The 24,380-nt window shown below is 39.3% G+C and overlaps 1 protein-coding gene and 2 non-coding genes across 3 annotated transcripts in view; all 3 read right to left on the minus strand.

The window, feature by feature from the left end:
* Window positions 1-24,380, minus strand: part of IPO7 (importin 7) — a 112,298-nt gene that overhangs the window by 56,247 nt on the left and 31,671 nt on the right. Inside the window, exons 6-16 of the mRNA XM_053720597.1 lie at window positions 20,860-20,949; window positions 20,209-20,303; window positions 18,780-18,864; window positions 16,512-16,646; window positions 15,370-15,469; window positions 15,182-15,258; window positions 14,601-14,717; window positions 11,757-11,846; window positions 9,332-9,497; window positions 2,228-2,388; window positions 1,228-1,356 (exon numbers count right to left, since the gene is read on the minus strand). Coding sequence (XP_053576572.1) covers window positions 1,228-1,356; window positions 2,228-2,388; window positions 9,332-9,497; window positions 11,757-11,846; window positions 14,601-14,717; window positions 15,182-15,258; window positions 15,370-15,469; window positions 16,512-16,646; window positions 18,780-18,864; window positions 20,209-20,303; window positions 20,860-20,949 — 1,245 coding nt within the window. The remainder of the gene's footprint in view (window positions 1-1,227; window positions 1,357-2,227; window positions 2,389-9,331; window positions 9,498-11,756; window positions 11,847-14,600; window positions 14,718-15,181; window positions 15,259-15,369; window positions 15,470-16,511; window positions 16,647-18,779; window positions 18,865-20,208; window positions 20,304-20,859; window positions 20,950-24,380) is intronic.
* On the minus strand, window positions 9,765-9,934 carry LOC128637119 (small nucleolar RNA SNORA23). Its single transcript, XR_008398983.1, has one exon. It is a non-coding gene; the product is annotated as a small nucleolar RNA SNORA23 (small nucleolar RNA).
* Window positions 16,915-17,098, minus strand: LOC128637118 (small nucleolar RNA SNORA23). The gene has a single exon (XR_008398982.1). It is a non-coding gene; the product is annotated as a small nucleolar RNA SNORA23 (small nucleolar RNA).

The following is a 24,380-nucleotide window of genomic DNA, read 5'->3' on the forward strand; positions in this document are numbered from 1 at the left end:
TTCAGAAAGTCTTTTCTATGTATCAGGGCTCCTCACACATGCATCTGCATGTCATGCTTCTCAAAAACAAGTGCGCAATACAGGCGCGAAAATGAGACTCTGCCTATGATTAGGGAAAGCCCCTAGAGAATAAGGTGTCCAATACAGTGCCTGCCGGTTATTTTACAAAATTCCCAAGATTAAAATAATTCCTCAAGGCTATGGAGTATAAAATATGTTTATATATAAATCGATTTAGCCCAGAAAATGTCTACAGTCTTAAAAAGCCCTTGTGAAGCCCTTTTTTTCTGTCTGTAATAAAAATGGCTTACCGGATCCCATAGGGAAAATTACAGCTTCCAGCATTACATCGTCTTGTTAGAATGTGTCATACCTCAAGCAGCAAAAGTCTGCTCACTGTTCCCCCAACTGAAGTTAATTCCTCTCAACAGTCCTGTGTGGAACAGCCATCGATTTTAGTAACGGTTGCTAAAATCATTTTCCTCTTACAAACAGAAATCTTCATCTCTTTTCTGTTTCAGAGTAAATAGTACATACCAGCACTATTTTAAAATAACAAACTCTTGATTGAATAATAAAAACTACAGTTAAAAACTAAAAAACTCTAAGCCATCTCCGTGGAGATGTTGCCTGTACAACGGCAAAGAGAATGACTGGGGAAGGCGGAGCCTAGGAGGGATCATGTGACCAGCTTTGCTGGGCTCTTTGCCATTTCCTGTTGGGGAGGAGAATATCCCACAAGTAAGGATGACGCCGTGGACCGGACACACCTATGTTGGAGAAAAGAAGGCATCTAAGCTTTTTTGGTTCAGTACTCTGACAGCACTTTATTGGTGGATGAATTTATCCACCAATAAGCAAAGACAAACCAGGTTGTTCACCAAAAATGGGCCGGCATCTAAACTTACATTTCAAATAAAGATACCAAGAGAATGAAGAAAACATGATAATAGGAGTAAATTAGAAAGTTGCTTAAAATGTCATGCTCTATCTGAATCACGAAAGAAAAAATTTGGGTTCAGTGTCCCTTTAAATAAGGCAAGAGGTGGAAGAGTGACTATTGAAATAAAAAAAGCAGCAGATCAGGTGTTAATGCATTACATTTTTTTCACTAACTCAGTATGTTGACTCTTTGCAAGACATCAGAAAAAACACAAAATGTGTTTAGTGTCCCTTTAAGATAGACAGCATTTAACACTAGGGAACAAACGCACTAAGCACACTAACCTCTTTGTGATCTTCTACAACACTGAGTAAAGTGTCGATAGTATTTAGGATCCCCATGGCTGTCACTGCTTTATCATCACTGCCCTCCTCATCAGGTCCTGTCTGAATCACTTGGTTAAAGGTCATTGCCTACAAAGACAGATTATTATTAACGGATAATGCAGGTAACCAAAAGAATCTGCTTAGCACTTGAGAACCTCAGAAGCAGATTGGACATCAGAAAAATTGTTTCCATATTTCAATGCACTGAAATTCAAATCCTCCTGATGAAAATTTTTTTAAGCATCCCTGACACAAACCTAACTATGAAAGTTAATTGTGTGTTGTGCAACACCAATATTAACCTCCCCCCCCCCCAAAAAAAAGATCAAAAAAGTTTAATATCCTACAAAATGTAGAGTTCTTGTCCAAAACGACAGTTTAGGCATCTTAAACCATTTAAAAAGGTACACAGATAGATACGTATAAAATTGTCATTTACAGGTTTCATAGCCAGCATTGCACCAATACCGACAGTTTGTGCATTTTTAACGCTAATAAATTAAGGAAGAAAATTAATATCTTCCCCCAAAGAAGATTCTGTAGGAAAGACTTGAGTCTAGACTAGGGTTGCCACCTCAGCCATGTTTTTCTGGACACTTATAAGTTACACATGCTGCAGGGTGTGCAGGTAGGAACATGTATTGTGCTGTTCATCAGCACTATTCATGTGATGTTCAGAACCACAATACATGTACCGTCCTACTAACCCTGCAGCATGTGTAACTTATAAGTGTCCAGGAAAACATGGCCGAGGTGGCAACCCTAGTATAGACACATTATGGTCCCGTTTCAAAATTAAAGGTTTAAAAGCAGTTACACCGCAGAGCCTGAAGAACAATAGGTAAATAAATAAAAACAAAGTCAGGAAGGAGAAGATTCTAATAGTGCTCACACACAAAAAGAGCAAATTCTCACAACACAAGACTCCTGTGCAAGACCAATTTAAACTAAAACTTACCAAATGTTGTGTCATCTCTACAGCAATGGGAGTAACTTCCTCACTGTATTCACATATCATTTTCTGAATTACATTGGTAAGGTCATCATTTTCAGTCTCCCTGATTATGTGCAGCAAAGCCTGCATTACAGGCCTGATAAACGGAGCTATATATTCCTTGGCTAAAGGGAAAACAACATGTTTCATTTACACACAATACATGAAAGAAAGAAGAAAAAAAGGTAAAAAGTTTAAAGATCAACAGGACACCAAGCAGCAGAACTTGTACAGTCATCATTGTAAGGCAGATCTGTAACTGTACATTACACAGATGTTAAATCTAGACGAACATGTTAACAGCCATCTACTCCAAGATAGACAAAATGTGACAACAATGCCTGACCTAACACCAAGTTGCCCAATATTGCGACTCAACCATAGCGAATACATTTGATTGGCAAACTTGTTAACGCACCAGATTAACATGCTGTAGATCTTGTTCCAGACCAGATCTCAGCCTTTTAGTAGACATACGCTGACCCTAGTGGGTATGACCTCTTTGCAGGGAAAACAGTGCACTTTCACATACAGCTGAGTGGCTCTCACTTTCTGGATTACAGATATTTACTAGGGTACCATCCACACTACTAGTTAGTTTTTGAAACAGTCTACATTCATGGCACTGGAATAAACTGACCTTGTGGATTGTTTTGGATTTCACTTTTATAAAAAAAGAAAATTTATGCTTACCTGATAAATTTATTTCTTTTTTGACACTATGAGTCCACGGAACATCTTAATTACTAATGGGAAATTCACCTCTTGGTCAGCAGGAGGCGGCAAAGAGCACCACAGCAGAGCTGCCAAACAGCTCCTTGCTTCCCTCCCACTCCAGTCATTCGACCAAAGTTAGGAAAAGAAAGGAAAAGCCAAGGTGCAGGTGTCTGAAGTTTACAATAACCCATAACCTGTCTTACAAGAACAGGGCGGGCCGTGGACTCATGTCAAAAAAGAAATAAATTTATCAGGTAATCATACATTTTCTTTTCTTTTAAGACACGATGAGTCCATGGATCATCTTAATTACTAATGGGATCCAATACCAAAGCTAGAGTACACAGATGATACGGGAGGGACAAGACAGGGAACGTAAACGGAAGGCACCACTGCTTGAAGAACCTTTCTTCAACATCTGTACATCTGGAATATCCGCCAGACGTTTGTGTAACAGAATAGATAAGGCTGAGATTTGACCCTATAGGGAACTCGTCGATAAACCTGTCTCCAAACCCTCTTGGAGAAAAGACAAAATTCTAGTAATCCTAACTCTACTCCATGAGTAGCCCTTGGATTCACACCAAATATTATGGTAAATCCTTCTAGATACTGGCTTACAAGCCTGAATCATGGTCTCTATGACGGAGTCAGAGAACCCCCGCTTGAATAAAATTAAGCGTTCAATCTCCAAGCAGTCAGCTTCAAGAAACTTTATTTCCTCAACGGGAGTCTCCAAGGTGGTTTAGACACCATCTCCACCAGATCCGCATACCAAATCCTGCACGGCCAGGCCGGTGAAATGAGGATCACCAACGCCCTCTCCTGTTTGATTCGATCAATTACCCGAGGAAGAAAAACAGAGGAAATAGGTATGCTAGACTGAAGGTCCAAGGAACCACCAGAGCGTCTATCAGTTGTGCCTGGGGGTCCCTGGATCTTGACCTGTATCTCAGGAGCTTGGCATTCTGATGAGATGCCATGAGATCCAATTCCGGCTGACCGGATGAAAAGTCTGTCTGCTCAGGAAGTCTGCCTCCCAGTTGTCCACCCCTGGGATGTGGATTGCTGACAGACAGCAAAAATGGGCCTCCACCCGCTGAATTATCTTGGATACCTCCGTCATCACTAAGGAACTCCTCGTTCTTCCCTGATGATTGATGTAAGCCACTGAAATTGTGTTGTCCGACAGGAATCTGATAAACTGGACCATGGCTAACTGAGGTCAGGCCAGAAGAGCATTATAAAATCGCTCAGTTCCAGAATGTTTATAGGGAGAACAGACTGAGTCCAAACTCCATGAGCCTTTAGGAAGCCCCAGACTGCTCCCCACCCCAGAAGGCTAGCGTCTGTCACAATCACCCAAGATGGTCTGCAAAGCAGGTTCCCTGGGAGAGATAATCCAGAGACAACCCCCATTGAAGAGAATACCTTGTCGCCTGCTCCAGTAGTATTAGAGGAGACAAATCCGTATAATCTCTGATCCATTGCCTGAGCATGTTTAACTGCAGAGGTCTGAGATGGAAACGATCAAAACGGGATGTCCATTGCCGCCACCATCAGCCCGATTACCTCCATGCACTGAGCCACTGAAGGCCGAGGAGTGGACTGAAAGATTAGACAAGTATTGATAATCTGATTCCCTGACATTGTCAGAAAAATCTTCATTGATATGGAATCTATTAGGTTTCCCAAGAAAGTTACCCTTGTGCTTGTGCCAAAAGGAACTCCTTTAAAAATTTACTTTCCACCCGTGAGATGGCAGGAAGGATAACACCATGTCCGTGTGAATTCTTGCTTGCTGTAAGGATGGCGCCTGGACTAGGATGTCGTCCAGATAGGGCACCACTACAATGCCCCGTAACCGAAGCACCGCCAACAGCGATCTCAGAGCCTTTGAGAGCTGTGGCAAGACCGAAAGGAAGAGCCACGAACTGAAAGTTTGTCCAGAAAGACAAACCTTAGAACTTGAAACGATTCTTCTGAATGACACATGAAGGTACGCGTTCTTTAAATCTACTGTTGTCATAATTGACCCTCTTGGATCAAGGGAAGAATGGAACAAATAGTTCCCATCTTTAAGGACGGTACACTAAGAAACTTATTTAGACTCTAGAGATCTAAAAAGTGGTCTGAAGGTTCCCTTTTTTGGGAACCACCACCCGATTGAGATTTAAAAAAGAAAAAAAAAAAAAAAAAAAAAAAACAGACCCTGCACCTGTACTGGAACAATCACTCCCAGGACTGAGAGGTCTCCTACGCAGAGCAAGAACGCCTCTCCTTTTGTCTGATCTGCAGATAATTTTGAAAGCAGAAACCTGCCTCTGGGAGGAAATGTGATCTCAAACCCAAGCCTCAGCAAAGACTGAATGTCTGCCCCCTACAAGATCCGATCCCAGATCAGTGGAATGTCCTTCATGCTGTTTTTGATTCAACAGCAGGCTATTTGGATTTTTATTTTTCAATTCTTCCAATTTCAAAAGAGATTATTTCCGTCAAGCCAGGTCCCACCAAGGTCTTCCCCTTGTAAGGAATCCCTAAAAGCTTAGACTTAGATCATACATCCGTAGAACAAGGCTCTAACCATAAGGCTCTGTGAGCTGGAAGAGAGAAACCTATGCTCCCGGTTTGATAACTTGAAGGGAAGAATTTGACAAAGGAATTGGCCAAATTGAAAGCTTTTATCCTATCCTGAAATTCATCGAGGGGAGTTTGACATCAGACAACGCATCAAAACAATATGCCGTCACACTAGTGACGGTAGCAAAGTACACAGCTGGGTGCCATTGTAAACCCTGGTGTACATCCCTTTTCTAATTCTTGTCCCTAAGACCTTTAACACAACTATCCTCTAAGGGTATAGTAGTTCTCTTAGTAAGACTGGAAGCTACCCTTTCCACCCTAGGAAATGTTTGCCCAGCCTCCTTAGCTGAGTCGGCCATGGGAAAACATCTTTTTAAATATATGGAATGCAGACTTTCATTCCTTATAATTTACTTGGCACACTATGATAGATTACACCAGTAGTGTCCGGAGTCACCCAGGGTAGCTAAAACCTCCTAAAGTAACAAATGGAGGTGTTCAAGCTAAAAAACAAAGAAAAACAACTTCAGATCAAATTAAGATATTATTCCATCCGAGTCTGAGAATTCTCTCCCAGATAATCCCGAAGTATCTTCCTCTTTCAGGTAACAGGGAAGAACCATTCAGAATAGCAACTACTGAATCAATTTTCTATTGTCCTAAATGATTGAAAATAATTCCTCTAGTAATGTATGAAATGCAGAGTAACTCAAGGTGGAGTGTGAGGAAGCGCAGGGCACTGCAAGTGGGCTATAACATTTAGTGGGACACTATAGGAGAAAATTGTGGCATAAATTGACCATTGTCAGACTCCTAAAAAGCAAGCGCCTTGGAAGGAGTAGGTTCAAAAAGAGAAATTTTTCAAGAAAAATGTACACGTAAAAAAAAACACGTTACTTTCTCTTAAATTTTTTTTTTCAAAAATCACTATTTTTGTTTGCTCTTGTTCCATCTTTAGTCACAAATGATGAAAAAAACAAACAGCTGAAATTCATTTAATAAAGATTAATATATAAAAAAACGTCACTGTTTAAATTTTAAACTTTAACTGTGTGTGCAAAAATGAGCCAGATTAGCACGCAAATATCGTAATACCTACTTACACCTCAGTTAAATCTTGCAGAGGTGCCCAACCATCAGTACCCCATACTAAAATGGCATACAAACTCATTGACATTTAGAACTTCCTGTTACTATACAGATCCGGAGCTCAGCTGTAGCGCTATTCCGGAACCACCTAAATGAGAGCACTGAGTACTGAGCTAGCAAATAATAACCGCTCTACCTTCTGATGAACGGAATAAATGGAGCGAGAGCCGCCTAAGTCGGCTCAAACATAGCTCCGCCCCTCGTGGGCATGATAGCACTTAACTCTGATTTCCCATTATAGTGGAGTCCAGAGATTGGAAATTGCGTCGCTCAAAAACAGCGCCAAACATAACCCCGCCCGTCGTGGGCGTTACCACACACGATCTCCCGGTCGCCATGATTGCGTTTATATCTAGGCCACCGGGAGATAACTGAACCCTGCCTTGTAAAACCTGGGGGCAAATTGTAGTACCGTATGTTCGGTAGTACACCAAGCAATCACCCCCCTCCAGAGCCTTTTCACAGCTCGGTCCAAGTGAATAAATACTAACTCTATAAAATGAAGAAGAATACCCAGTTAGCACTCTGGAGCAACAGCACCTTTATTGAGCAACGTTTCGGGGCTCCTGCCCCTTTATCAAGCTAACAAATAAGTGAATATATCAGACAATTATAGACACAGGTGGCTAATCAAAGCCTCATAGGGAGGGGGTCACTCACAAAGAGATCACACATGACCTCCAATACATCCTTATTCACATTTAACCCCTACACTCCTGCAGTGAAATGATCACCAGTTAAAAACAAATGCAGCAAGTTGCTTATTCTACCACAAATGTACAAATAACATGCATTGGTTAGTTTCATAGAATCTATCGAATATAATATAAACCAATATTTCAATTCAAAAGACACAGAAAAAGCATGAAAAAAGCAACACATTAAATAAAAGGAAGCAAGGCAAATTCCCGATTTAACCCTTTGGGGTACATGCTATCTAGTAGTTTCCAAATCCATCTAGCCTCTCTGTATAATAAATCCTAGGATTTATTATACAGAGGGGCTAGATGGATTTGGAAACTAGATACCATGTACCCCAAAGGGTTAAATCAGTTATTTGACTTTTTATTTAATTTGTTGCTTTTTTCATGCTTTTTCTGTGTCTTCTTTTGAATAGAAATATTGGTTTATATTATATTCGATAGATTCTATGAAACTAACCAATGCATGTTATTTGTACATGTGTGGTAGAATAAGCAACTTGCTGCATTTGTTTTTAACTGGTGATCATTTCACTGCAGGAGTGTAGGGGTTAAATGTGAATAAGGATGTTTTGGAGGTTATGTGTGATCTCTTTGTGAGTGACCCCTCCCTATGATGCTTTGATTGGCCACCTGTGTCTATAATTGTCTGATAAATTCACTTATTTGTTAGCTTGATAAAGGGGCAGGAGCCCCGAAATGTTGCTAAATAAAGGTGCTGTTGCTCCAGAGTGCTAACTGGGTATTCTTCATATTATATGCTGGGACTTTGGAAAGGGTGGTCCCTCAGGTTTGCACCTACTGTACAACTAACTTAAAGCGATTTAAAGGGACATTCCTATGAAGTGTGTGCTGGTCCTGTGACTTTTTCACAAATACTTAGTCTATAAAAGCCACAGAGAAGCCACCTTCTAATTCTCTCTCAGCCCCAGTGCCTGCTAATAATATGCTGTCACAGGATTCCCTTTTATACATATATAGGAGTTATGTGTCCCAGTAAAGTGCTACACTTCCTGTCTTGAATTTTCCTTTCTTCAGACCCAGAATAAAAGTTAACACTTACCTTTAAAATCTGCCCGACAGCATGGAAGCACAGCAGGTTTAAGAGGTCCTCTCCCCCCCATAGCCCTGTGGATAAAGATAAAACCTGAGTAATCTTACTTAGGTTATCAGGATAAGGACAGCATAAATATATGAGAGGCGCAATGAGATTATGTCCCACAAGTTCCCATTGCTCTAAAGCCACCAAGAGCTCTTCTGAAGAGACTGATTTGGACTATGGCTACACCCTAGAACAAAGCAGCACAATCTTGCACTACTTTTAAAATAATAAACTCTTGATTGAAGAATCTATACTAACACCTCACTTTAGCTCTTCCTATCACTAATATAGGCAAAGAAAATGACTGGGGTGGGAGGGGAGGAGCTGTTTGGCAGTTCTGCTGTGGTGCTCTATGCCTCCTGCTGACCAGGAGGTGAATATCCCATTAGTAATTAAGATGATCTGTGGACTCACTGTCTTAAAAAAAGAAAAAAAAAAAACCTAGAGATGCCAAAGCAATGCAATTTTGTAAATATATTTAGACTATTTACTTCTATTAAATTTTCTTCGCTCTATTGGTATCCTCTGTTAAAAAGCAGGTAGGTACACTCAGGATCATGCATGTGTCTGTAGCACTATATGGCAGCAGTTTTGCAAGAAAGTTATAGATAAGCAAGATAACTAGATGGCAGCAATATGTAATGCAATGTAGTGCTCCAAACATGTGAGCGCTACCTACCTAGGTATCTATACGAGAAAAAAAAATGAGAACAAATCAAAGTAAAATTGGAAACTCCAAAACTGTAAGCTCTGTCTGAATCATGAACAAACATTTGTGGGTTTTAGAGTCAGATGTTAAATTACAGATATCTATACCTTTATCTTGATTGCTGATAAGAACTTGGAGAGCAATAGCAGCTTCCACCTTTACAGGCATCTCTCTGTCATCAATCAAACATCTTCTGGTCAGTTCTAGGGCTGTCTGCAGGTTCTGATCATTCTTAAACTTTACCTCGCAGAAGTAGTGAAGAACCCAGCAGGCCTACATTTAACACCTACATGTTAATGAAGACCTGAACATCGTGCTGTATGAAAACCAGTCAATTTATTTTTAAGATGAAATACATTTTCAAGGCTAATTTGCACATTGGTCTAAAAATATATCACAGCAGAAAACATGTTCTTTTGTATTCATGATTTTCATAGAATATGAATATTTAGACCGATTTCAATTGAAATACAAGTAGGCAACAAAACATGTCAAATTGCCTGTCTAACAACTCCGTAAAGACCCCTTCTCCAAAGTAGGATATGTATGAGAGTTTGGAGGCTGGCCAGTAGGGAGATTGTCCATTAGACTTCACTTGACCAGTACTATGATCTCTGGCCTCAGGTTTTGTATGAGCAAAACAGTGAACATGCAAAACGCAAGCTGACTGTTCCACTAAACACAGACTAACACTGTGCACACATTCCTGCAGCCACATAAAACCCTGTCTACAAGGAGAAAGCTGTAGGTGTGATCTATTTCAGCGTACATGCATAACACACAACTCTGGGAACTAACCCTTAAATATTAATGACATTATGGAAAAATAAACCTGTTTAAAGAAAGGAAGGCCAACTGGCAGTGCGACATGCAGCTCCTGGGAAAAAGCAGAAGCATGTATGCCATAGTTTTTGTGGCCCCAGGTAAACTAAAATTAAACAATTGGGCTTTGCAAACTTGTGGTTGCCAGACAAACATGGCGGCCACAGTTAAAGGATACACTGTAAATATGCTTAAACCTTTGCTGCTGGACATTATCAGAATGTATAAAAATGTGAGGTTAATAGCCACAAATTTATACACTGCCTATAAAGCTTCTACAATACATATTTGTGGCCACATGTATTACTAAGTTGGCCGTCACAGGTTTAATATAAAATTGCCCTATTTTGTTTTAGCAAATTACCTACTACAGAGCTGCAGCATTCTGAAGCTATCCAGTTAAAGTGAAAGTCAATCCTAGCGTTGTACAAATGCTAGGATTGACTTTTGAAACAAATAAAGGGGACTTCCATTCATGAAGTATAAGATACTTCATGTAGAAAGCTCCTTTGTTTCAATCGATCAGCGGTTTTAGCTGCTACAGCAGCCCACGACTAAAAAAATATTTGCTAAGAGGTGACGTTTTCACCTCTTAGCCAATAGCCATGCGGAAAAATCCGTCTCCCATGGGTGCCAAGCCGGATTCACCTTTTAGCAAAAAAATGTTTCAGCTGTGGGCTGCTGTAGCAGCTAAGAATGGCGATCGATTGAAACAAATAAAGGAGCTTACTACATGAAGTATCTTATACTTCATGAATTAAAGACCCCTTTGTTTCAATAGTCAATCCTAGCGTTTGTACAACACTAGGATTGACTTTCACTTTAAATGCCTAAAAAGGCTTGGCACAGAAATTGGGTGCGATATTCTTACCATTATCAGTGAGACTTTTGAAAAATTAACCTTACTGATATATCCTCATGGTGGTTTTGTATCTGCACATTTATAGAAAAGTGTTACGCGTGGGATACGTATGTAGTGAACAGGCATCAACTTGTCAGCATTTGTAAAAAGGAAATTTATTCTTACCTGATAAATTTGTTTCTTTTACGATACGATGAGTCCACGGATTTCATCCTTACTTGTGGGATAACCTCCTGGTCAGCAGGAGGCGGCAAAGAGCACCACAGCAGAGCTGTATATATAGCTCCTCCCTTCCCTCCCACTCCAGTCATTTGACCGAAGTTAGGAAGAGAAAGGAAAAGCCAAGGTGCAAAGGTGACTGAAGTTTAACAAAATTAAAGACCTGTCATATACAAACAGGGTGGGCCGTGGACTCATCGTATCGTAAAAGAAACAAAATTTATCAGGCAAGAATAAATTTCCTTTTACAAGATACGATTAGTCCACGGATTTCATCCATACTTGTGGGATACAATACCAAAGCTATAGTACATGGATGAAAAGGGAGGAACAAGACAGGGAACCTAAACGGAAGGCACCACTGCTTGAAGAACTTTACCTCTTCCTACACTAACACAGGCAAAGAGAATCACTGGAGTGGGAGGGAATGGAGGAGCTATATATACAGCTCTGCTGTGGTGCTCTTTGACTCCTCCTGCTGACCAGGAGGCGATATCCCACAAGGATGAAATCCATGGACTCATCGTATCTTGTAAAAGAAATGTGGTTTAACGATTGCAGTCATTGTAAATTAACAATGTCAATTATAAATTTAAAAAAAAAAAAAAAAAAAAAAAGGCAAAGCTTACCCGTGCTCTCATGTAACCAAGCTCGCTACTAAAAAGAGGGAAAACATGGTTTTGCAACATGAACTCCATCTGGTCTTTGTAGATTTTTTTCTGGAAGGGGAGAAGAAAAAAAAAAAAAGAAAAAACGAAACAATGAATAATGAACTCTAACAATAGTCCAAGTCCCTATAACATGACAGCAGGAATCTAAAAGCATTTTTTAAAATGCTTTAAAAAGATAATCCCTTCTTTATTAGCCATTTTCCAGTTATGTACAGCCAACATGGGTACATTTATATACCTTTTAACTCGGATTACCTTCTACCCAAGCCTCTGATGGCCCCCTATAAAAAGGCTATTTAGAATCTATTGACTTGTATTTTAGCCAATTAGTGCTGTGCCCTTGACAACTCCACAGGAGAGAGCACAATGCTATCTATATGGGTCACATGAATTACCAGTCTTGTGAAAAGCAAATAAAAAAGCATGCGATAAGAGGCTGTCTATAGTGGCTTAGAAACAAGCAGAAATTTAGAGGTTTAAAGGTGAAAGTATATTAATATAACAATGTTTGTGCAAAGCTGGGGAATGGGTAGTAAATGTGTTATCTATCTTTCTATAGAAAGACAATTTTAGTGTAGACTGTCCCTTTAAACAGGAGATTTAAACAGAGGAAATCAAAAGTCTCAACACCCCGACTGTGACTTGATTTGTGCTTTTGTAAGGTGACACGTAAAGGCTGAGCGAACTTTGGATTATTATTACAGTGCTACTTGTGGCCCACCTAGCAGGGATTCTACTATACTCCAGAGGAGAAAGAACAGAATCCATTCTACCATACTCCATATATGAGAAGGAGCGAATACCATTCTACTATACTCAGAGAAGGAACAGATAGCATACTCCAGGAGGCTGATAAGAGGAACACCATACTCCAAAAGGTGGATGAAAAAGTAGCATCTTTAATACAGATAGGGATTAACATTCCTTCCGTGCAATCAACATACCTCACATGTTTGAGGTTAAATAAGGTGAGCACTATTCTTTATCCTTATTATCCACATAAAACTACTGCTTACATACTTGTTTTTCTCTCTATATCTATATATATTCTTCACTCCATTCTGAGCTTTTCAGTTCCTGTTAGAAATGGAAGTGCAGAACACTTATATTCCACACAGCCATTGGCTGCACACTAGTGACCTATTTATAACTGTCCCTAATTTGCCACAGCAGAGAAGGTAACACAAGTTACATGGCAGCTCCCATTGTTTTATAGGCCGCGTTCAGGAGCTAGTGGAGGCGCTTCACTCCCAGCGATGACGTGGCGCTAGGTGACGTCACAAAAAAGGGAGCTTGGAAAAACCGTAAACATGCACAAAGGGATCTGCTGCACAATAATGGACTGCGCATGCGAACGTTTTTACTAAGCTCCCTTAGCTGTTACACAACACCGTTATGCTGAGAATGATTTCCCCAGTCTCTTCGCAAACATCGGAACTCTGACCCACCTCCATTCAGCTGCTCTTAGCTCAGCCCCTGTAGCTTATCCTGCACTGAATAGAGGTGGGTCAGAGTTGCGATGTTTGCCAAAAGACTGGGGAAATCATTATCGGCATAACACCGGTGTTGTGTCGAATCTGGGGGTTTATCAAAATCGGGAATAAGCAATTCCCGGAACCCCGCCCACACATCTCTAGTAAGCAGCTAACACTATGCCTAACCTCCGCCCAGGCTACCTCCCACTTCTACTAAACTCCACCCAGGATACCTCCCCACTCCTCCAAAATGCCACCCAGCTACGTTGGGACAGATATCACCTATACTTAGTGTTTATATGTAACGGCTCATCTGTCCCAACGTAGCTGGGTGGCATTTTGGAGGAGTGGGGAGGTATCCTGGGTGTAGTTTAGTAGAAGTGGGAGGCAGCCTGGGCGGACGTTAGGCATAGTGTGTGTTGGCTTATGAAACAATTCTTGGCATAACACCGGATAAATCTGACAGCAGCATTTAGTACAGGGCAAAGTGGGGATAGGTTAAGTAACCTATTTCCACTAAGCCCTGTACTAAATGCGGCTGTCACTTATCCACCTCACCTGTCCCTCCTCTGCAGATTATAAAAACATGGCAGCCTCCACAGCAACACGTGTGTGGAGGCTGCCATGTTGCCAAGCGTCTGAGCTTGCTCTGAAAAGTCCCAGCTTTTCCAGCACGCTGGAACTTAAGTCATCAGAGCGCTCAAAAAACGCCAGGCATCTCACTTGCAAGTGTGAGGAAAACGCACCAAGCGATTCCCAGTTTGCTTGGAGCGCTGCCCGAACGCAGCCATAGTCACTAAAACTTTACACTTATTTTGTCACTAAACAACTAATGAAACTATAAAAAAGAAATTTACATGTTATTCTCAGAATCTTTTCCTTTAATGCAACAATCTAGCATTTATTTAGTGTTTAAGATTTTCAGAGCTCATTTTTAGCAGCATGTGATACAATGGTTGAGAACTAGGCTCTTCCTGTAAATTTTAGTTTTCTGTGCAGGACACTCAATTAGTCTACATATAAAATATTCTTGTAAATACGAGCAGAGATTTAAATTGCTAGCTATAAAATGTCAGTATTAATCATGCACTGCATGATGGAGTTATTTTATCTACACTATGCTTCTGAGCAAGAGCTACAGTATCATTTACGTTTGAACTTGGAGTTCATTTACAGAGAGAAAAAATATAAGTTCAAGCGTACCTGAAATATAGTATTTCATATTATAAAAGTTGGTTAAACATCTGACATGAAAACTCAGAAAAAAAGGCAATAAATGTATAAGTAAAATAGGGACTAATTCCTATATGGTTAAAACAATTCTTACTTTTAATAATATTTCAGCCATAGAGCCAATCATATGCAAGGCTCCATCTTTCTTACGAGGATCTGCTGCTGGTTCTGTAAGGATCTGGTAACAAAAGCCCATTGTCTTTTGCAAAACCTAAAAAAAAAAAAAAAATTTATATATATATTTATATATATATATATATATATATATATATATATATATATATATATATATATATATATATATATATATATATATATATATATATATATATATATATATATATATATATATATATATATATATATATATATATATATACTACAACATTAGAAGTAAAAATCATTTACATTTACCATACAGGTAGGTGTTTAAAGCAGGTTCACTTTATAAATAATATGGGCAGACTTGATGGGCCTATAGTTCTTTTCTGCAATCAAAAACTGGTATCTATATCTACGTTGTATTATTGATTTCTGTAAGTCTAATGTTTTTCCCTTAAATATCTGGTTTTACATTAAACAAATCCTTAAATATTTGTGTTCAGGTTACTTTCCATAGCATAAATCCTTTAACCACAGAGAGATGCATATTGCACAAAACCAATGACTAAATACCTCTTTCCTTTTGCTGCAAGCTGTAAAAAGTAGCGTTTGGGCAGCAGTTGTTGGGGAGATGAAATCCTCAAAGACATCTAAAAGGAGAGACAAAAAACCCACAACCATGAATACACGACTATGCAATAGAAAGGAAATAAATAAAACATCATTAATAATGCTTCTGCTGCTTATATTTAAAGACATACCAAATTTCATGCGGATGTATTCATATGGATCTTCCTGCCACAATTCTTCATCAGAGTCTGTATAGCACATTAAAGGAAAGATGACATCTTGGATAATCCCCTGAAAAAGACAATGGTACCCATTACTTTACATTGAGAAACCATTTTCAGATTTGTGTGAAAAGGGGCACCAAAAAATGGAGGCAAATTGCTAGTTTGCTACCACCAAGAAGTTAACATTACGCAGTGGTGATTTACAGTCACTAATGTAACAGTTCTGTAAAACTAGCCGGGAACCAAGAATTTATACTGATGAGCGCCAACTGCATAGATCTGACATATGCCATCTATTTATACCTATGAGAATCCAAATAGAAAGACTGGTGCACAGAAAGTGCTAAGGGGTTAAGAGAGATTGCTCCTCCAAAGTTTCTAACTATTTTCAAGAGGCTGTAGATCTATATACCTACTAATCAATATAAATGTTTGATAAAGATCAATAACTTGCTTTAACTTCTAACACACACTCCTAGTGTTTGGCTGCTCAACTTTATTTTTGAATACAGACTAACATTGTGCTACTCAGGTCAGTGATTATATTTTTGCACTCACCAGTAGACTTGTGCATTCGGATCCTTAGGATCAGAATGCGGAAACCAGCAATATTCTGATCTTTTTGGGGGCCAGATTAATTCTGCTGCTACATCACCATGTTAAGATCTTGAGTTGCAGATTTTAACTTGCTGATCTTGCACCAAAGTTTGTGCTATATCTGAATATTAGTTTGTGATTGGTTAGCAATGGTTCATTTGTTGAAAAGAACATAAAATATAATCATTTGACAAAATAAAGCTGCAGTTTCAATGCAAAATTATTCTTTTATATGAAGGTTTATAATCATGTATTTGATTTGTGTTTAGTGTCCCTTTAACCACACCTAATCGTTTTATTTCAAGAAGCAAATCAAGAATTGTTGTCCCAGAAGAAGTCAAATTGGCACTCTTGCAGCGCACGTTTAAGAGCCTCTTATAATAATGAAAAGATAAATAAGCGTTTGCATTGATCAAGTAATGGCTGGCTTTTAAGTCTTGTGGAAGTTAGAAAAGACAAATTTTTTAAATAAAAACACAACAGTGGAAATTAACTTGCACAAGAGTCCTCACCTGAATATGGGGCTTCAAGTTTTTCCATGTAACAGCATGAGACACTCCTTGGTTGAGATAGTTCAGCGTCTGCTGCAAGACTCTGGGAGCCATGTAATGCTTCTCTTTGTATTGGTAAAGAACCTTCAATAAAACCTGTAGAAGAAGATCACATTACATATAACAAATGTCAACACAAGCTTAATTGGCTTGACCATTCTAACCCTTAGCTCTCTTGCTAAAACATGCTAAGAGCTGGTGAGACTGATCACACTGAAGTACTTGCAATATGTATTCAATCTTTTGGTCACAGGTTTCAACACTGACAGCGACAACTGACCCATCTAAAGTCAAGTTGAGTAAGAGCGAGCAATACATTTTTCTAGTTAAGAGATATAGATGTATTTAACACAAGGACGCAGATCTGTGTTTGAGAGTTTGGAGGCTGGTCAGTGGATAGAGTGTCCATCAGACGACATCACTAGACCAGTACTATGAACTCAAATTAATCTCTGGCTACAGGTTTTGTGTGAGGGGAGCAACCAACATGCAAAACACATGCTGGCTACACCCCTAAACACAGACCAACACTGTGCACACAGCCCTGCAGCCATTATTACATACTTCAGGAATGTCTACACTACATCCCTCACAGCAGAGTTAAAGCAGAGAGATATGCGTTTTCATTGTAAGCAGTAAGTATCCACATATACAGTGTAAAAATTACATCTGCAAACAAGCATTAAAGTGAATGTCAACTTTCATGATAAAGTGCCCTTTTTTTGTTTTTTAAAAACCCCATTAAAAACAGGGGCACTTTCATTCATGAAAGTTTACATCACACCGGATTTTACAAATACTTCTCCTGAAACTCCGGATCAACAATAGCCCCCCCTACTTCTTCCTGCTGTACTAACACAGTAATAACGAAACCGGCTTCCTCCAATCACGGCGTGGTCTCACCAGATGAACGCTCCTGGGGGGTGGGGGGGTAGACGTGATTGGAGAGAGCCGGTTTGGCCATTGCTGACCAAGTACAGATGAGCTGCAGGCATGGAATCGCCGATCCGGTGTTTCAGGATAAGGTGGTAAGTTTTTGTAAAATCCGATGCAATGTTAACTTTCATGAATGAAATTGCCCCTGTTTAAGTTTTTATAAAAACCGGGCACTTAATCATGAAAGTTGACCTTCACTTTAACAGAACAAATTTTATTAACCTATTTTTAAAGGACATAGCTGGAATTAAAGTACTGTTATAAGAGTCGTGAAGTCAACCCAACAAATTGTTTACTGATAAAAGTTGTTAAAGGGACTGTCTACACCACAAGTTATTGTTTTAAAAAAAAGATAGATAATCCTTTTATTAACCATTCCCAAGTTTTGCATAACCAACACAGGTATACGAATATACATTTTACCTCTGATCACATGACTTATCTATTGACTTGCATTTTAGCCAATTAGTGCAGTGTCTGCCACAAGCCATGGCATCATCACAATGTTATCTATATAGCTCACGTGAAATAGCACTCCCCTGTTGTGAAAAGTGAATACAAAAGCATGTGACAAGAGACAGCCTTCAAGGACTTAGAAACCAGCAGCAATTTTGAGATGTTAAGTTATAAAGAATATGAATATAACAATGTTTGTTGTGCAAAGCTGAGGAATGGGTAGTAAAGGCATGATCTATCTTTTTGTGCAATAACAATTTTAGCATTGACTGTCCATTTAAGTGTGAACAAAGGAGACTCTGAAAGAAATGTTAACTCATGACGACGCCCGTTTGATGTGCAGATAACTGTGCTTCGTGTTTAACACCAAGCAGTAAGGGCTCTTCCTTTTGTGCTTGTAAAATACTTGGGATAGTTAAATTTACTGAACATTCTTATTAGGCTTGGTCATTTGTGATTTTCATAAGCATCTGGATGCAGAAGGCAGCGACCGCTCATAGCATTCAGATCTTAATGGAGACTGATTTCTTCTTGTGAAAGTGTCACACACTAATATCTAAGCAAATCCAAATCTTAATGTGTTGCATTTATACAAGAAGAAATCCGGCTCCAAAAAGAGCTGAATGCCGTGAGCGGCCGCCACCTCCAGGACACAAAAGGCGCAAACCTAATTCTTCTAAGTCATAAAACAAAAATGTAAGTCTGTATGATTTTCTTGTGTAGTAAAAATGGCTTAAAATTAAGTGTCTGATTATCAAATAAATCCCTGGCATGGAGAGAAAGTCAGTAAGTGCTGCTGCAGACCTACAACTAATATGTGAGAAACAAGAGCTGTACCTGCTGAACACCAACAGCAAAGGCCTTGAGGAAGACTTCAGCAAACTCATTGTATTCTTTGGAGACATTACCTGGGCTTCCATATCTGAAAGAGTTAAAAACTCAAGGTCAAACGCTGCATAAAAAGAGGCTATTACCAAACTAATCTGTTAAAGTACCCATTAATAACCTGTTCAAGAAAAGTGCATTTGCGCACAACCGATACCTTGTTATACACTGCTCACGGACTAATGGGGAGCACTCCCACAAGAAAAAGAGCGAGTTTGCACACAACTGATAACTTGTTATATACACTGCTCACGGACTAATGGGAGGGGAAAAAAAAGAAAGAAAAAAAAAAGAAAAAAAAAAAGGAAATTCAGCAAAGGGACAACGATTTTTCAGGATAAAATATTCTCTCTCAGATGTGCACTCACTCCATTCAACAACTGCCAGGGTGCTAGTGGTATCAATAAGCAAACAAAAATCTTGCACTTTATTTTCACAGTAAAAAATGTACTTCATTGTAAAGTACAGCGAGTGCAAGTTTTTTGTTTGGATTTGTATATAGATATATGGATAATAACCCAAAAAGATAGGAGCCAGGGGTAAAAATTCTAGGAGCCAGTGGCTCCCAGGCTCCTGGGTTTGTCGAGCCCTGTATTACAATATCCAATAAACATATACAGTCACAAGAGAACCTAAATACCACTGACATTTAGAACAAGTACATTTTCTCATTTATTTAGTAAGCAATGGAAATGCATTTTGCAACTCAGCTATAAAAAACGTACGCAAAAATAAATTTGATTTAAAACCAGGTTACACAATCTATGCTTCTTGCCAACGCCTGTAAAAAGTCCACATCACATATCTAATACTCTCCCAAAACACAAATAAGTAAATATTTATGTATAATAAAAAAACATGAAGGTTTCAAATATTGTTTTTACAAAATTAAAGAGAAAAAGAAAAAAACACTAAGTGTTGATCCTAAATACCGAGAGGATTAGAGTTTAACTACAAAATCATGATCCTATTACAGTACCTTACTACCTCACCAAACAAACCTTAAAGCACTTTCATTCATTAAACTTTAAACTTTTTAAAAAACATACACCTTTCTTTAAAAAACGCGGACCAGCTATCCCCCGCAGCTCCTCTGTAATGACTAAACCGGCTTCCTCCAATCATGGTGTGCACCCCAGAGCATCCATCTTCTGAGGCCGCGCCGTGATTGGAGGAAGCCGGTTTCATCATTGCTGTGCATGAGAAGCAGGCGGGGGAAATCGCTGGTCCGGGTTTGCTAAAGAAAGGTATTTTTAAAAAAATTCTGCAATGTAAAGTTTATTGAATGAAAGTGCCCCTGTGTTATTTTTAACAACCGGGCACTCATTCATTAAACTTTACATTCACTTTAAGCTCACCTGTAAAAAAAAAAAAGTCATACCTCTCAAAGAGTCTTGCCAATATGTGCAAAGCCCACTTCTTACATTTCCACCAGGGTAATTCTGGCCTGTCATCTTCATCAACCTGGAGAGTTTCCTATCAAAAAGCAAATGTACAAAGCAACTTTTTTATATGCAGTATAGAAAACCGTATATAAAATCAATACACTGTTAAAGGGACATAAAACCCAATGATTTTCATGATTCAGATAGAAGTAAATTGGAAAGTTGTTAAAAATTGTATGTTCTATTATCAAATTATTGGTTTTCTAGCTATCATTTGTTAAAAACTAGGAAGGTATGATCAGGAGTGTGCATGTGTCTGCAGTATTATATGGCAGCAGTTTTGCAACAATGTTCTATATTAGCAAGAGCACTAGGTGGCAGCACTATTTACTTTATAGTGCTCCAGGCAAGTGAACGTTACTTATCGAGATATCTTCTACAAAACAAGAGAAGAGAACAAAGGAAACTTGATAACAGAAGTTGGAAACTTATTTAAAAATGGTATTCTGTATCATGAAGACAACATGTTTGTGTTTCATGTCCCTTTAAAAGCTTCTGCATCTACAGTACACACTTTATTTTGACACTAGCATTAGTATTTTAGCTAGAAGTAAACATGAAATGGTATCAGCTACTGGAATACTCACTGCAGGAACATCCCGATCCACAACAGTCTTCAGAATCTCAATCCATTCAGTCAGATTCTGCTGGTTAATCAGCTCAAGAGGCAAAGTATACTGAGAAGAAAAACACAAAGTGTCAAAATTACAGTTTTACTAACAATTAAAATATGTCCAAATGTGGGGCAGGAAATGAAAGCAGAAAGAAAAAGGAAACTAGAAAAACAATGCTAAGCAATAAGGCAAAAGATCAGCTTTTATCAAATCCGTCTGAAATACAGACATACTACTCAACCCCACGAAGCAACAGGCGTTTGTGGTCACCTAAACTTTGCCGAGTGCACAGACAGTTGCGGGAGACAATATGCAATGCGCTTTTTTTTTTTCTTCATGCTACCACTGGGTGCATTGTGTGTTTTTTTATTTTTTTATAAACACATAGGAGGATTTGTCATAAAGTGGCTAATTTGCACCAAATAATGCTACAAAAGATCCCCATCTGCTTGCTGGGAAACCTCATAAATAACAGGCAGAGAGACAAGACAGCGGCACACAGGGAAAACAGAAAGAAAAAAAAAAATCTAAATGTGTTCTGATTCTTGGTCTGATGACCCTGCAAAAACAATTATAAAAAAGCAACATAGAATCTAACATATGAAATACAAATTACAAACATTGTTCACAAGCAAAAAGCATTTGTATTGTTGAAGCAAATATAAGCTTTTGCTTGATTTCCAAGTGTAGCGCAGAGTTAGAGCACAATAAATTCCCATTCCCAGGACATTTAGGGCACATTCTGTTGCATCTTTTTAAGCAGGCATGAAAATGTGAATGGTTTCAAGTATGCAGAATCAAACTAAAACTTTTCAATCTAGTGGGTACAAATGTGGAGGAGGAGATGTGAAAAACAATTTATGTTTACCTGATTAATTAATTTCTTTCTTGAAACGGCGAGTCCACGGATCATCATCAATTACTGTTGGGAATAGCACTCCTGGCCAGCAGGAGGAGACAAAGAGCAGCACAGCAAATCTGTTAAGTATCACACCCCCCCCCCCCTTCCCACAAACCCCAGACATTCCGCTAAAGGAAAAGAGAGAAAGGAAATAACACAAGGTGCTGAGGTGCCCGAGGATTAGATGATAAAAAAAAACAAACTCAAAAACAAGGAGGGCCGTGGACTCACCGTGTCAAGAAATAAATTTACCAGGTAAACAAATTTTGATATCTTTAAGACACAGTGAATCCACGGATCATCAATTACTTTGGGAATCAATACCCAAGCTAGAGGACACAGATAAGGGAGGGACAAGACAGGTAACCTAAACAGAAGGCACCACCGCTTGAAGAACCTCTTTACCAAAAGAAGCCTCAGCCGAAGCAAAAAGTATTACATTTATACAATTTAGAAAAAGTATGCAGAGGACACCAAGTTGCAGCCTTGCAAATCTGTTCCACAGAATCTTCATCTTTGAAGGCCCAAGAAGAAGAAACAGCCCTTGTGGAATGAGCTGTGATTCTCTCAGGAGGTTGCTGTCCAGCAGTCTCTTCAGCCAAAACGAAAGTAGCAGTAGCTTTCTGACCCTTGCGTTTCCCAAAGAAACAAAAAGCAGAAGACTGGCTTTAGGCCTTAGTTGCCTGCAAGTAGAATTTCAGTGCACACACACAACATCTAGGTTGTACAGCAAACACTCCTTATGAGAAGGATTAGGACACGAAGGAACAACGATTTGCTGATTAATATTCCTGTCCGAAACAACTTTAGGAAGGAAACCTAACTTAGAACAAAGAACCACCTTATCAGCATGAAAGACAAGATAAAAGGAATCACACTGCAGCGCTGAGGGTTCGAGACTCTAGGAGCAGAAGAAATAGCAACAAGAAACAAAACCTTACAAGAAAACCTCTTAATATCTATGGAATGCATAGGCTCAAACGGAGCCTGCTAAAGAACTTTAATAACAAGGTTAAGACTCCATGGAGAAGTAACAGGTTTAAACACAGGCCTGATTCTAACCAAGGCCTGACAAAAAGATTGCACATTTGACACGTTCGCCAGACGCTTATGCAACAAAATAGACAACAGAGATCTGACCCTTCAGAGTACTTGCAGATAAACCCTTCTCCAGACATTCCTGGAGGAAGCACAAAAACCTAGCAATCCTGACTTTTCCAAGAGTAACCTCTGGATTCACACAGATATTTACGCCATATCTTATGGTAAATCTTTCTTGTCACAGGCTTGCGAGCATGGATCAAAGTCTCAATGACCAACTCTGAAAACCCACGCTTAAATAAAAACAGAATTTATGTTTACCTGATAAATTACTTTCTCCAACGGTGTGTCCGGTCCACGGCGTCATCCTTACTTGTGGGATATTCTCTTCCCCAACAGGAAATCTCTTCCCCAACAGGAAATGGCAAAGAGCCCAGCAAAGCTGGTCACATGATCCCTCCTAGGCTCCGCCTACCCCAGTCATTCGACCGACGTTAAGGAGGAATATTTGCATAGGAGAAACCATATGGTACCGTGGTGACTGTAGTTAAAGAAAATAAATTATCAGACCTGATTAAAAAAACCAGGGCGGGCCGTGGACCGGACACACCGTTGGAGAAATTAATTTATCAGTTAAACATAAATTCTTTTTTCTCCAACATTGGTGTGTCCGGTCCACGGCGTCATCCTTACTTGTGGGAACCAATACCAAAGCTTTAGGACACGGATGAAGGGAGGGAGCAAATCAGGTCACCTAAATGGAAGGCACCACGGTTTGCAAAACCTTTCTCCCAAAAATAGCCTCAGAAGAAGCAAAAGTATCAAACTTGTAAAATTTGGTAAAAGTGTGCAGTGAAGACCAAGTCGCTGCCCTACATATCTGATCAACAGAAGCCTCGTTCTTGAAGGCCCATGTGGAAGCCACAGCCCTAGTGGAATGAGCTGTGATTCTTTCGGGAGGCTGCCGTCCGGCAGTCTCGTAAGCCAATCTGATGATGCTTTTAATCCAAAAAGAGAGAGAGGTAGAAGTTGCTTTTTGACCTCTCCTTTTACCAGAATAAACAACAAACAAGGAAGATGTTTGTCTAAAATCCTTTGTAGCATCTAAATAGAATTTTAGAGCGCGAACAACATCCAAATTGTGCAACAAACGTTCCTTCTTTGAAACTGGTTTCGGACACAGAGAAGGTACGATAATCTCCTGGTTAATGTTTTTGTTAGAAACAACTTTTGGAAGAAAACCAGGTTTAGTACGTAAAACCACCTTATCTGCATGGAACACCAGATAAGGAGGAGAACACTGCAGAGCAGATAATTCTGAAACTCTTCTAGCAGAAGAAATTGCAACTAAAAACAAAACTTTCCAAGATAATAACTTAATATCAACGGAATGCAAGGGTTCAAACGGAACCCCCTGAAGAACTGAAAGAACTAAATTGAGACTCCAAGGAGGAGTCAAAGGTTTGTAAACAGGCTTAATTCTAACCAGAGCCTGAACAAAGGCTTGAACATCTGGCACAGCGGCCAGCTTTTTGTGAAGTAACACAGACAA

The sequence above is a fragment of the Bombina bombina genome, chromosome 7 (assembly GCF_027579735.1).
Source record: "Bombina bombina isolate aBomBom1 chromosome 7, aBomBom1.pri, whole genome shotgun sequence".
Lineage (NCBI taxonomy): Eukaryota > Metazoa > Chordata > Amphibia > Anura > Bombinatoridae > Bombina > Bombina bombina.